Source organism: Synchiropus splendidus, chromosome 13 (assembly GCF_027744825.2).
Source record: "Synchiropus splendidus isolate RoL2022-P1 chromosome 13, RoL_Sspl_1.0, whole genome shotgun sequence".
NCBI classification, from domain to species: domain Eukaryota; kingdom Metazoa; phylum Chordata; class Actinopteri; order Syngnathiformes; family Callionymidae; genus Synchiropus; species Synchiropus splendidus.
Genome location: NC_071346.1, coordinates 18,090,198 through 18,103,685, shown reverse-complemented (window position 1 = coordinate 18,103,685; position 13,488 = coordinate 18,090,198). Strand labels below are relative to the sequence as shown.

The 13,488-nt window shown below is 40.3% G+C and overlaps 1 protein-coding gene across 8 annotated transcripts in view; it reads right to left on the bottom strand.

The window, feature by feature from the left end:
• The window catches only part of ctnnd2b (catenin (cadherin-associated protein), delta 2b), a 117,442-nt gene that overhangs the window by 73,072 nt on the left and 30,882 nt on the right, over positions 1–13,488 (bottom strand). For 7 of the 8 annotated variants that reach the window (XM_053882303.1, XM_053882304.1, XM_053882305.1 and 4 more), the window contains 2 exons: positions 6,844–6,956; positions 2,941–2,975 (listed from right to left, as the gene is read on the bottom strand). In XM_053882303.1, the coding sequence (XP_053738278.1) occupies positions 2,941–2,975; positions 6,844–6,956 (148 nt within the window). Of the gene's footprint in view, positions 1–2,940; positions 2,976–6,843; positions 6,957–11,404; positions 11,455–13,488 lie in introns of those variants that run through there. The other variant, XM_053882309.1, reaches the window with a different exon arrangement.

Here is a 13,488-nt window from a genome sequence, read left to right as displayed (position 1 = left end):
ATTTTGATCACGATTATGCAGTGGAAGTGGTAAAAGCACGCTGTGAATACAACGGAATTAAAAAGGCACTGAAAGACAGAGAGATTCGATTCCAAACTCCATTCACCAATATGAGGATTCACTGGGACACTGGAATTCCCACATACTCCAGTGCAGACGATGCCCGGCGTGAATTAAGGAGACGGGTTTTTGCTTTGGAAGAACCAGCGCCGGGGGAGAAAGGTGACAATGAGTCTCGACTTTGTGATCTTATTGGCTGGCAACGAGCACCTCAAAATCAGAATAAAGGGGTTACTGTAACCTGGAGAGCCAAGGACAAACTTCTGGAATATCAACATACTCACTAAAGCAGTAAGATGTCTATTTACAATTATGATGATCCAGTCTTTACTTCGGGTTTTTGAATTTGATTCTACAGTTTGATATCGGAACATGAACGTCCTGTTTTAAACTCACTATTGTTATGGGAGTAGGTATAACTTAAACCTTGCTGATCTATAACTGGCAGGTTTCATTGTGTCACGTGTGTACCTGTCCGTCTGTTCTTATATATCTATTGTATTTCTCTCTGCGTTCTATTCATGTGCTTTTATTTTGTGATCCTCTATTATTTCACTTTCCTGCCGTTCCTCCATCTTTCCGCTCATTCCGCTAATTCCCTTCCTTGTGGATATATTCTTCCCGACGCCAGCTACATGTGCCAGATTGTAGCGTTTCGTGCATTCAGGCAAAAGCTCTTCCAAGACGTCCATGTTCTTGCACCTTAAACCCTGTGAATTTCTAAATTCTGTGCGCTCTCCAATTCTCATTCAGCCGTAGCTTTCTCTCCTCGCTCTTCCTAGTCTCACTCTCGCTTTCCTCCTCTTCAATTTAGTCCATGTGTGAGTAGTTTTAGTAATCTAACTCCTAAATTAATCCGTGAAGTTTAACTCTTGTGTGTGTGTGTGTAATCACCACCACAGAGCACTTTCTGTTTGTCGCCTCCACATTGATCATATTGCCGGGTGTGCTTTTCTGTTCTATCAAGTCTCAGCAGGACGTTGATTTGTAATCCGTCTCTGTCTTGTTTTGCAGATTTCTTCCTGTTGATCCTGGTTCGCATTTTGGCTTCCGCCGCCCTTATTTACCATTACTTGTCTGTCTATATTGTTTCATCCGATTGGATTCTCTAATTTAATCTTGTTGTCCGTGTCCTCTGTCAACCACACTAGTTGCACTTGGGTCCATCCCCAGCAGCCATTATGACACATTGGACTTATAAGATGGTGGAGTCAATATTCTATGATTCGACCACTTTTAGAGCCGAGCCCTCATTATCAATGGGGTCACATTTTTTTTGGAAGTCTCTTATTGTTGTTCTTGTTGTTTTTTCACATGTTCATGGTTACATGTTTGCTTTATTTTGGGGATATGCAAATATAGTTATGTCATTGAAACAGAATACACATCAAACAATCCTATGGGACACCATCAAGGATGTCATGAGAGGAAGATTGATTTCAAGAACAGCTTACATAAAAAAGAAGAGAAGGATAAAATGTGAGGAACTCCAAAAACATTGAGAGAGACAGAAAGGAAAAAAACAGTCTGGTGAGGATATAGAACCGATTGATTAGATTAAAACAATCAAAAAACAAATAGATGAATTATTAATTGAGGAACTGGAAAAAAAAATGAGGTTCACCAAGCAAACATTCTTTGAATATGGGCCAAAAGCACCAAAAAATTTGGCAAAACGCCTGACCGTGATGCAAAGTAGAAAAAAACACGTATACTAAATCCAGTGGAAATCAATAAAACCTTCAGAAAATACTATACTAACTAACAGTTGACACTAATGTCATTCAACATTATTAAAATACATAAGATCTCCCATCAATAGGCATAATACAAAACAAAGATGTTCATGCTCCTGTAACACAGAAAGAACTAGATAAGGCTATTAGTAAATTTAAAAATCATAAATGTCCAGGGAGCAATGGATATCCAAATGAATGGTACAGGGTCTTCAACACAACACTCTCCCCCGTCTTATTAGACTACTTTAATTACACTCTAAGAAATTATATAGAAATGGAAGGATAGAGTAGAGTCAAACTTGGGGCAAGTGCGCTTGGAAACTATGTTGGTAGAAAGAAACCTGACTGAACAAACACTAAAGAGCAACATATTAAAAGAAACATTTAAAATATGGCAACATGTGACTAGAAAGTATCATTTAGATGATAACTGCAAACTTTTAATCTGGCCATCCACAAATTCAAAATTTATACCACCAAAATTGGATAGCACATTTGATCACTGGAGACATAAAGGGATTACAGCAATTTGTCAATTTGTAGAGGGTAACAACTTTATAACATTTGAGAAAATTAAGAAAGAGTTTAAATTGGAGAATGAAGATGTTTGCAGATGCTTAAAAGAAGTGCCAACAAAAACAGTCTCTAAAGTATATAGGGAACAGGTACAACAAGGTGATCAATATTTATTTAAAATCTTGATGCGTACTACCAAAAAAGCTAGGAACTGGTTCAAGGTTGATGGACCTGATGTACAAAGTTGGACTGACATGATTGAAAAAATACGGCAGATGGGGCATTTGACCTCTCTGTTGAGACTGGGTTGTATACAAAAAGATGGACAAAATGGAAAATTTTTCAGCAAAGAAATCCAACCTTAATGCAATTATAAGTTATTGTAATATCCCCATTGTTTTTCTGTGTATGTATTTTAGTTTTATTTTATTTTATTATCTATGTCTTTTCCTACACGTTATAAACCATTGTATGTATCATTTTCAAAATATAATGTGTGTAGTTTGTAAAACTTGATAAATAAAATGTGAAAAAAAAATACACTGCCAACAAAAGATGGATTTGCAATTCACAATTGCAACTGAGCAACCTCATCTTGTTGAGAGAACAGGAAAGGAAACAGTACCTTGGTTGTTCCAGCGAAATTTCTCTTCTGTTGAACTGCAAGAAACAAACAAGAGTTAGTTAGTTAGTCATTAAAGGAAAGCTGATCCTTGACCTTCAAAGGTCCACTGTGTAACATTTTCAACTGTTCAAAATCAGAATCCCTGTTCCTGTTCCCGACGTGTCCTTTTTTAAGAATATTTACCACCACCACAAACGGCAAGTATTCTCAATGGTTTGAAATCATACATTTGTACAAGCATAAACTAGGGTAGACACTCCACAGTCACACTCCATCTTCAAATACTCTGGCCAGTCAGGAACATGGAACAGCTCTGCCTTTTACCTTATCTAATCTAAATCTAGGATCTGCTCACGGTAATTGTCGCAACACCAGACATAGGAAATTTGAGAAGGAAACACGGAAGACCACACAGCAATCCAAATTTCAGAAAGAGAAGTAGCCATTTTTGTCAAGACAAAAAAAAGATCATGAAAATAGGAAGACACCAGGATTAAGTCAAGAATACAGACCAATTGTACATCTCTGACCTTGCGTTCATTTCAATTCATGAATGTTAATGTTATGTTCTTTTAGTATTTACTGGTGGGTATAAGCGGAATAATAAAAAAATAAATAAATAAAATAAAAACAGCTGCCAGGGACTGTCATCGCTTTTGGGCACAACACTGTGAAATAGCTATGTGACACTTGTGAAGCAGCATAGCACATAATTTGATGAAAACATATAACCCCAGATGTTAACATTCAATAAATTAATTACATTTAAATTCTGAAGAAGAGCTGATTTGCACAGCTAATGTGAGTGGCATTACTAATGAAACAGCAAAACACATGTTTTGATTCAGATCTTATTTATACTGCATTGCTTTGCCCCATAAGGAGCAGCCCTGTGGCAGCCTTCAAATTCCTGGGACCTGCTGTGGGAGGTGAATCACCTGCATCCAAAAGAAGACCCAGCAGACAATGTACTTCCTGCATCAGTTATGGTGGCATGGTCTTCTAAACATTCCTATTCCATAGTCATTTCTACACGACATTCATCCAGTCAGTCCTTTCCACCTCCATTTAAAGTAGGACAGAAGAGATGGATGGACTATGAGGACTGCCAAATTGATTATTGGAACCTCTCTGGCCTCAATTTGGAAATTGTGTCCAGTACCAGAACCAGGACAGCAAACATCAATCAAATGTACTCTCTTCTGCCCTGCTCCCCCAGGCAGGCACCACAGAGCCCTGCAAAAGGAGCAGTTTCTTCCCATCTGCGACACCTGTCATGAACAGAAAATTTCACACCCGTGGTCACCAGCCACTATCCTCACTTTCCTACTAGGTTTGCACTGATCAATTGCAGTAACAGACTGACCACAATGAACTGTTCAAATGAGTGTGTAGTTGCATAAATATACAGCATATAATGTCAATTATATTACATGGTTACATGTGCTGATCCAAAACACACATGTAATATGAGTGATGAACCAACAATTTTCTCATGTATACCAAGGACTAGTTGCTTGATTCACGTAGCTGATGCTTGCACCAGGCTCCCAACTGTTGTTCTGAGAAGACTGTAGAGTGCATTTAAAATCCATATGCATATGAAAATATGCAAAGCAAAAGTGAGTGTGGCCTGATAAAAGCCTCATTTGTGTATCACATCAGTAACAAGTGACAGTAACCATGCTAACTAGGCAGCGCTCTCTGCTGACAACAGTTCAGCATCGCTCATTATTGTATTATTATACATGATTGGATTATTGTACACACTACAAATAGCAACATTTATATGATTGATGGTTGTCCTGGGTGGGAAGACTGAGAGATTGGTTATTGTTGTATAGATTTGAGATTTAAGTGAGCCTGCTTCCTCACCCCAATCCTGTGTTTCAGTCTTGATTTGCTGTAGACACTGGTTTTGCATTGAATGTGTGCAAGTGGTCACTTAACCCGCAAGTATTGTTTTGTTTGTTTGACGTGCTTCTGTCTCCATCTACTGGAATGGATTGTCACTACAGGGATTGGACATCACTCTCATAAATTTGACCTAACTAGGGATGAAACTAATTACTATTTTGGTTGTCGACTAATCTATTCATCATTTTTTCGATTAGTCGACTAATTGCGGTGAGCTTTGACCTATTTTGAATTTCTGTGGAACCTAAAGTTGCTTAAATCATCTCACTGTGACCAAACCACGGAACACTCTATCATCATCCTACCATGGTGTCAAAGGGGTTTGCTCATCCTTGAGACGCTTTATCTTGGTAAACAAAACGAAGCCACGCTTTTGAACACTACGACCCGTCGCCGCTCTAACTCAGTATATATATATATATATATATATATATATATACACTACCGATGTTAGAACACCCCAATTTTTCCAGTGTTTTTACTGAAAATAATGCCGTTTAATGTCTCATTGCACTCAGACAGGAAAGCATAGTACAAATAAGCAATTGGAGTCAAAAAAGAAATGATGAAATCAATTTATAGACCCAAATGTATTCTAAACTGTTGACTCATCAAAGTAGCCACCTTTGGCAGTTATAACAGCTGAACACACACGAGGCATTCTTTCTACAATAGAAATCAAATATTTTTCAGAAAGTTCTTCCCATGTCTGTTGCAGAAGTTCCCATGCTGGCCACTATATGTTTTCAAGTTTACCAGCTTGTTCTTTTTTCACAAGATAGTTCTGGCATAGCTTGGACTTGTGGTTTGGGTCATTATCTTGCTGAAAGATGAACCCATTTTGGTTCAGGGTGCCTCTCACTCTGAACAAGTCACTAACCCTGGATCCAGCAAAACAACCCCAGACCATCACACTTCCTCCTCCATGTTTGACAGTTGAAGCCACATACTGTGGAAGCATCCTTTCACCTACTCTATGCCGTACAAACGTCCTGCGTGGTGAACCGAAAATTTGACTGGACAAGTTGCAGCAAGAAAACCATTGGTAAGACCTCAGAATAAGACAAAGAGGCTTGCCTGAGACAAGAAACTGCCATTGGACTACTGAAGACTGGAAAAAGGTATGATGGACTGATGAATCAAAATTGGAAATCTTCAGTTCATCACGCAGGATGTTGTACATTTGTACGTTTCAAGAAACAAAGTGTTTCATGGCTAAAAAAAAAACAGGTTCAAAAACAGTAGTCTATTGAAATTAATAAATATGCAAACAAATGACACAATTAGATGAACCATTCAGAAACTTTTCAAAGAATGTGTTGATTGCTCCCTGTCTACCATGTCGGACTCTGGTTCATACAAGCAGGATTCCTGTACCTACGAAGTAAACCAGTCAGAGGAAAAGGTGCAGTCTTCGCCAAATACGGGCAAAGCAAAACAGAATGAAACAGCGGCAGCTGTCAGCAGAGTATTTTGAAGGGCATTAATACTTCAAAACTAGGGTGTTTTTTTAGCTGAAATTTATATCTATACTTCATATTAGCTCACATAATATGATAGAGAAGTGATGAGCCCTTTAATGCTGTATCTAGTTGTAGATTACATGTCATCTACAACTCTCTGGCCTTATATGATGTCCTTGGCTTCAATTGTTCTTCCATGTCAAATCCAAATTTGCATACCATTGTAATTTTTATTCAGGAATAAATTAAGATAGCTACAAATGTTTATTCATTACGGACAGGTTAAACGGGAACGTTCAACAGTACAAAACAGCTGGAGGTCAATGGTCTGCGTAATTGTACGCCTACCCTCGATTTGGTGGAGAATTGATCATTGGGACAGGGCCTAACTTGTGTCTCTAAAAGTCTTAACCAAACTTAATTCCAAGTGTAATAACTTTGTGTTTTGTCAAGACTTGGTCCTCACAAGAACAGACCTATTCATAAACACACACAGCACACACAGAAAGAAAGAGACAACCACCTGATGCTGGTCATGCTTCCAGTATCAGAGCCAAGCTTGCATCTCTCCAGCTGACTGGCAACAATCTGTCGTTCAGCTTCCAATTCCCTGGTCAGACGTTCAAACTGCAACTCCTGCAGGAAAAACAATGATCATGATAAAAACTCATTTTAAAGATCACATTTCACAACAAAGTGTCCAAAACAATGTGTTTGTCATAAAGCAGTATATGTGGTCACTATGTAACATTCCAAGAAACTGGCAGACGACAGACCAGGTCTGATGTAGACTAACACATATTTACAGAAGACAGAGGACAAGCAGGCATACAGCATCAACATTAATCGGTGCTTCACATGACCTCACATCCCAACATATCACTCCACCCACAACGGTTGAATATCAATTCGGCCATTCCGCACTTGATGAGAGGTGGCTCCTGCAACTACAGGCTTCACACAGTTGGGGGGCACTGCTTTAATGGTAGGAAGCTGCACACGACCAAAGAACACCAAAACAAAGACTCGTGGAGAGACACTGAACTACTGACTCAACCTTGAACAACCATTTGTAGGAGAGAGTGGCTGGGGAAGCATGTTCAGTGTTTTTAGCTGCTCTCTCGTCACCTGTTTTGTGGTTCATCAACACCACAAGAAATAATCAGCTTGAATTTCAGTTCCATAAGTAGGGATGCTCCGATCAGGATTGCTGCCCATCACTGATAATAATCTGCCAGAGTGCCAATCACCGCTGATCACAGATTCCAATCACATGGATTGACAATGAATTTGTCATCAAAATGATGAGACCTTCTGTGTACATGACGTGAAAAAATGAACCATTAAATCATTTTAATTCAGAGTTTCTAAAGTTCTTATATGACTGTTCAAGGAGACAAAAAATAGAAACAAAAAACTTTTATGTCAAAAAAACATTTAATTCAATGTGAGACGTTGCAGTTCAGCGAATCTCAAGAGACTTTGCTATGTCAGTGAAATATTTACATACTGGCCACTCAGAGACAGAGAGCACTGTATTTATCAAAGTTTCCACTCGGGACTTTTTCAAATTTTTCAGATTCAGATGGCTGATGGACGAACGCTGCACCCGATATATCCGGTCGTCTGAGTAAGGTTGATCATCTAGCTCGAAATTAATGATTATTTCTTAGCGTTCGGAATGTCATGCTCAGACCGGCGGGTGTTGCTAAGCGTAGGCTGCGCTTACAGCCTGCTTCTGACGAACCATCAAAACTCTCTGTGCTCCGTCAATTGCTGCTGCTTTAAATCTTCTTCTTATTTCTCTTTCAACTTCTCCCTTCAGGGGTCTCCAAAGCGGATCATCTTCCTACATCTTACCCTGTCCTCTGCTTCCTCTTCTCGCAAACCTACAAACCTCATGTCCTCCTTCACTACGTCCATAAATCTCCTCTTTGGCCTTCCTCTCCACCTTCTGCCTGACAGTTCCAACCTCAACATCTTTCTCCCAATGTACTTGCTATCTCTCCTCTGTACATCTCAATCTAGCCTCCCTGACTTTATCTCCTAAACATCTGACGTGCTGTCCCTCTGACATATTTGGTGCCTGATCCTATCCATCCGCGTCACTCCCAGAGAGAACCTCAGCATCTTCATCTCTGCCACCTCCAGCTCTGCCTCCTGTCATTTCCTCAGTGCCACTGTTTCCAAACCATATAACACTGCTGGCCCGACCACTGTTTTGTACACTTTCCCCTTCATTCTTGCAGACATCCTTTTGTCACACATCACACCCAACATTTTTTTCCAATTATTCCATCCAGCCTGCACCCGCTTCTTCACCTCTTTCTCACACTCTCCATCGGCCTGGACAGTTGAGCATAAGTACTTAAAATCATCCACCTTCTTCTTTTTCTCAGCATCCTGTAACTTCACCTGTCCACTTGGGTCTCTCTCATTCACACACATGTACTCTGTCTTGCTGCGGCTAACTTTCATTCCTCTCCTTTCAAGGCAAACCTCCACCTCTCATGTGTACCTCTATCTTCCACTTGCTCCCTGTTCTCACCACAGATCACAATGTCATCTGCAAACATCATTGTCCAAGGGGCTTCTTGTCTAACCTCATTTATCAACCTGTCCATCACCATGGCAAATTAGAAGGGGCTCAGAGTCGAACCTTGGTGCAGTCCCACCTCCACCTTGAACTCCTCTGTGAGACCGGCAGCACACCTCACCACCGTCTTACATCTGGCATACATGTCTTGCACCACTCGCACATAATTCTGTGCCACTCCAGATTTCCTCATACAATACCACAACTCTTCTCTTGGCAATCTGTTGTATGCTTTCTCCAGGTCCACGAAGACACAACCGAGCTCCTTCTGACCTTCTCTGTACTTCTCCATGAACATTCTCAACGCAAACACTGCATCTGTGGTGCTCTTTTTCGGCATGAAGCCAAACTGTTGCTCACTTCTGCCCTTAGTCTTCTTTACACTACTCTTTCCCACAACTTCATCATATGGCTCATCAACTTTATTCCTCTATAGTTGCCACAACACTGGACATCTCGCTTGTTCTTGAAGATGGGCACCAGCACACTTCTCCACTCCTCAGGAATCCTCTCACTCTCAAAGACCTTGTTAAATGTCCTTGTCAAAAGGTCAACTGCCACCTCTCCAAAACAGTTCCACACCTCCACAGGTATTAGCCTTACTAATCTTTGCTACGTCCTGATCTACGGTGGCCACTCCTACTACTCAGCTCTTCAAAGTACTCTTTCCATCTTCCCAACACACTTGTCAGTCAAAACATTTCCCTCTCTATCCTTGATAATCCTAACCTGCTGCACGTCCTTCCCATCTCTATCTCTCTGCCTTGCAATCCTGTACAAATCTCTCTACCCTCCTCACTGTCCAACCTGGCATACAGGTCCTCGTAGGCCCTCTGTTTGGCCATTGACACCACTACCTTTGTCTTTTACTGGGCCTCCCTGTACTCCTGTCTACTCTCTTCTGTTCTCTCAACATTCCACTTTTTCTTAGCTAACCTCTTACTTTGTACACACTCCTGCACTTCTTCGTTCCACCATCAAGTCTCCTTATCCACTTTTCTTCCAAATGACACACCAAGAACTCTTCTACCTGTCTCCCTGATCACCTCAGCCATAGTTGTCCAGTCATCTGGAAGTCCTTCTTGGCCACCCAAAGTCTGGTTCAATCCCTCCCTGAAAGCAACACAAGACTCTTCCATTCACCGGTGTGCTCCTACCTCCACTCTTGTAAGTCACCCTATGTTCCTCTCTCTTCTGGAAGAAAGTGTTGACCACAGCCATTACCATCTGACCTTGTTCCTATCCTGGATACCAAACTTTCCCATCACTTCCTCATCACCTCTGTTTCCTGCACCACCACTTCCAAGTGCTGGTGCTTTAAATGGCATATTTATTTTTAATGGGCTTTCAAGCACAGCATTTTCCCGTGCATGAGCTGCAGGATGCAAACTTTACATGACAGATTGAAAGAAGCTCCACAGCAGACATGCTGTGGCTGAATGAGTAGCGAGCAGGGAGGAGCGGACGCATTCGTCAGAGCACCGGCTGTCACACGTAATCGGTTGTTGTGATTAGCAATGACGAAATTCTAAATTCACATTAACTCACATTGCGAACATGTTTAGGATGTTACAATCAACATTTTTTTGAATGGGAAGAGGGGCTTGTTAGTTTGTGTTTCAGGCTCGCTGTCCCTGATGAAATCAGCCAGGTGGGAAGGCCAATGGCTGAGTCAAAATCCCAGAAGTCGGGCGCAGTGTTGCGCTCAATGCTCCTCTTCCCACACACTCACAGCAAAAAAGCCGGTCAAATGTTTTAAACCTGATGTGCCTCTATTGTGACCACACACCTTCGAAACTTTGACACCCATAGTCTGTCAAAGTTTGCTTTGTTTAAAAGTTAGCTAAAAACTAAATGTAGAACAAAATAAATGTGCTCCAAAATTTGAAGAAAGCATCGTTATGTTCAGCAAAGAATGGTGAAGATATGTCTCGAAATTCCCAAACTAGAATAAAATCATGCAAAAGATAGTTATAAAATTGAAAGTTATTTAAAATAAATCATGACATATTTTTGCCATATTGCCCACCCCTTTCTGTAAACATTTTTAAACAAATAATTTTTTTCAGGGTGGAATTTTTTTTACAGGACTTTCAACTAAGCACAATTGTTTTCACAATTTTTTAAATGAACGAAGTCTGCCATGGCTTGAAAAAGGTTGAAAAACACTGCATTTGTGTATCAATGGAATATCAGTCTTCCAACACATTGCAATTGTTCCAGATTGTGCTCACATCTGCCACTTTTCAAGATTGCACACGTTGAGTCAACGGAAAGTCATAACTTCTCACAATATTAATTTCCCTCCCCTCTCCCAAAATATAACTGGAACTGTCGGGACTTCAGACTGGATATTTTTATTATTTTCAGTCCTATAACAATCTCTACTACTCAAAATATTTAGCTGGAAGTTCAAGCCACAGTAGAACAAACAATCATGGATTGAAGATGAATAAAAAAAAAGAGAGGGAAACTGAACGGAGCATACCTTCACATGGACCATACTTCAGACACAACCATCAGCTATCCCACTTTTGTCGTCACTGAACTGTTTTTTTTTACTGGCAAAGCAGCTCGAGTCTCTCTCTCTCTCCCTCTCTCTCTCACACACACACACACACACACATTGTGTTCACTGAGGCACAAAAGTCCCCTTGGCAACAGAGCATTTAGAAGCTCTGTGACATTATTTATGCAACGGTGCATCACAATGGACCCCCCCCACTGGTTCACCCAGCCAAAGAAATGGTGGCTTGTCCATTACTCCGAGCCTCACTCTCTCACTCTGTCTGTCTGTCTTTATCCATTCTGTGCAGACCATCTGCACCCAATCCCCCAAATACCTACCACTTACTATACGTACCACTATCTTTATGGGGACATTTCATTGACTCTCCTGCACCTTTGACCTTAAACCTAAACATCCGAGACAAACAACATGTTTACACCCAAGTACTGTGATTAGTAACTTACAGGAGGCAAGGTACAATATTCTATAATTCACAACAATACAACCAGAACAGAAAGCGTCACCGAACAGGAAGAAACAAAGCAAAGTCTAAATGTGCAAAATCAAAGTGTCACCAAACCAGGAGAAGTCCATATACGAGAAAAAGAGGCCAGCAGAAAGCGTCACTGAACCGGGAGAATTAAACAAACTTAAATCTGTAAATACAGAGATAAAAACACAATGAACAAAAATCGTAAATCACAGAACAAACCAGAAAACGTGGAAACAGAAGAAGGAACAAAGCACGAACTCAGGCATTAGGGTTTCAGAAAGAGTAGACACAATAAGCAAACAAGCGCGCAGAGAGAGAGAATGACCTTAACCAGGACTCTGCACCGAACTTAGGCCCAATTACATTGATCCGGCTATTTAAGTTTTTTATCCACAAATTGAGGCATGAACTTGCATGTCCCCACAAAGCATAATCTCCCCAAAAGTAGGAGTGTTTCTATGAATTGGTTCCCACAAATATAACTAAACCATGTACACACACGTGTGCATTAATATTTTGAGGGGGAGTCTCATTGGCATAATGCCATTCCCCGCTTCTCAGCCTCTCAGCCGCTCACCAGGGTCAGCAAGCCGCGGCTCTAGAGCCGCACCACCCTAATTGTTCCTTGAAGCTTTTTCATATATGTATGGAAATGGGAAAAGACTGCGGGGAAATATATTTTGGGTTTTAATATTGTTTCTGTAAGAGGACAAACACTGACACAAACATTCTTAAAGCAATGCGTACCATTGAGACTTAAATACATAATTTTCATATTTCCTGAGTTTCAGTATGAACAGTCAAAAATCGCAAAAAGCGTGAGACTCTCCAGCTCTCTGTTAAGCGCTCCCTTGGACTATGTAACTTCCTCTGGGCGACTCGCCTAGAGGCATGTTCTGAGAGTGGCATCACAGCACCAACTCCACCCCCACATCGACACTTTGCAGCAGAGTGATCTCTGCAGCAAGCTGAGTTCCTTTGTTTACATCATGGCAGAAGAATGGAATGACAGAGCAAGATCCCGGACAAGTGTGATTATATCAAGATGCATTTACAGCAGACCTGGGCAAAGTGCAGCCTGGGGGCCATATGCGGCCTGATGCCTGTATTTTTGTGGCCCTTTTGATGTCAGACTACAACTATACCTGATATGTTGAAATATTTTCAGGTTTTTTTTGTTCTTTCTCTTTTCGTCACCACCACCACCACTTCAGCAGTAAATCCATGAATATAAATATATATTCTTTTCATTGGCCATTTTTTTCTTGTTCCTCAAAATACATTGAAGGAATATTGAATATATATTTTGAAATAAACTGCCTTTTTATCTTGAACATCTGGTCCACAGTTTTATATTCAAATTAAATGTGTATAAAGTGAAATATTTCCATATGTTTCATGGCATATTTACACTTCTTAATATCTTTACTTCTGTTAAACATTGTTGTCTTGAATGTGCTCTTACACCAACTTTCTAAGGGGGTGTGGCGAATCTATATCATATATATATATATATATATATATATATATATATATATATATATATATATATATATATATATATATATAT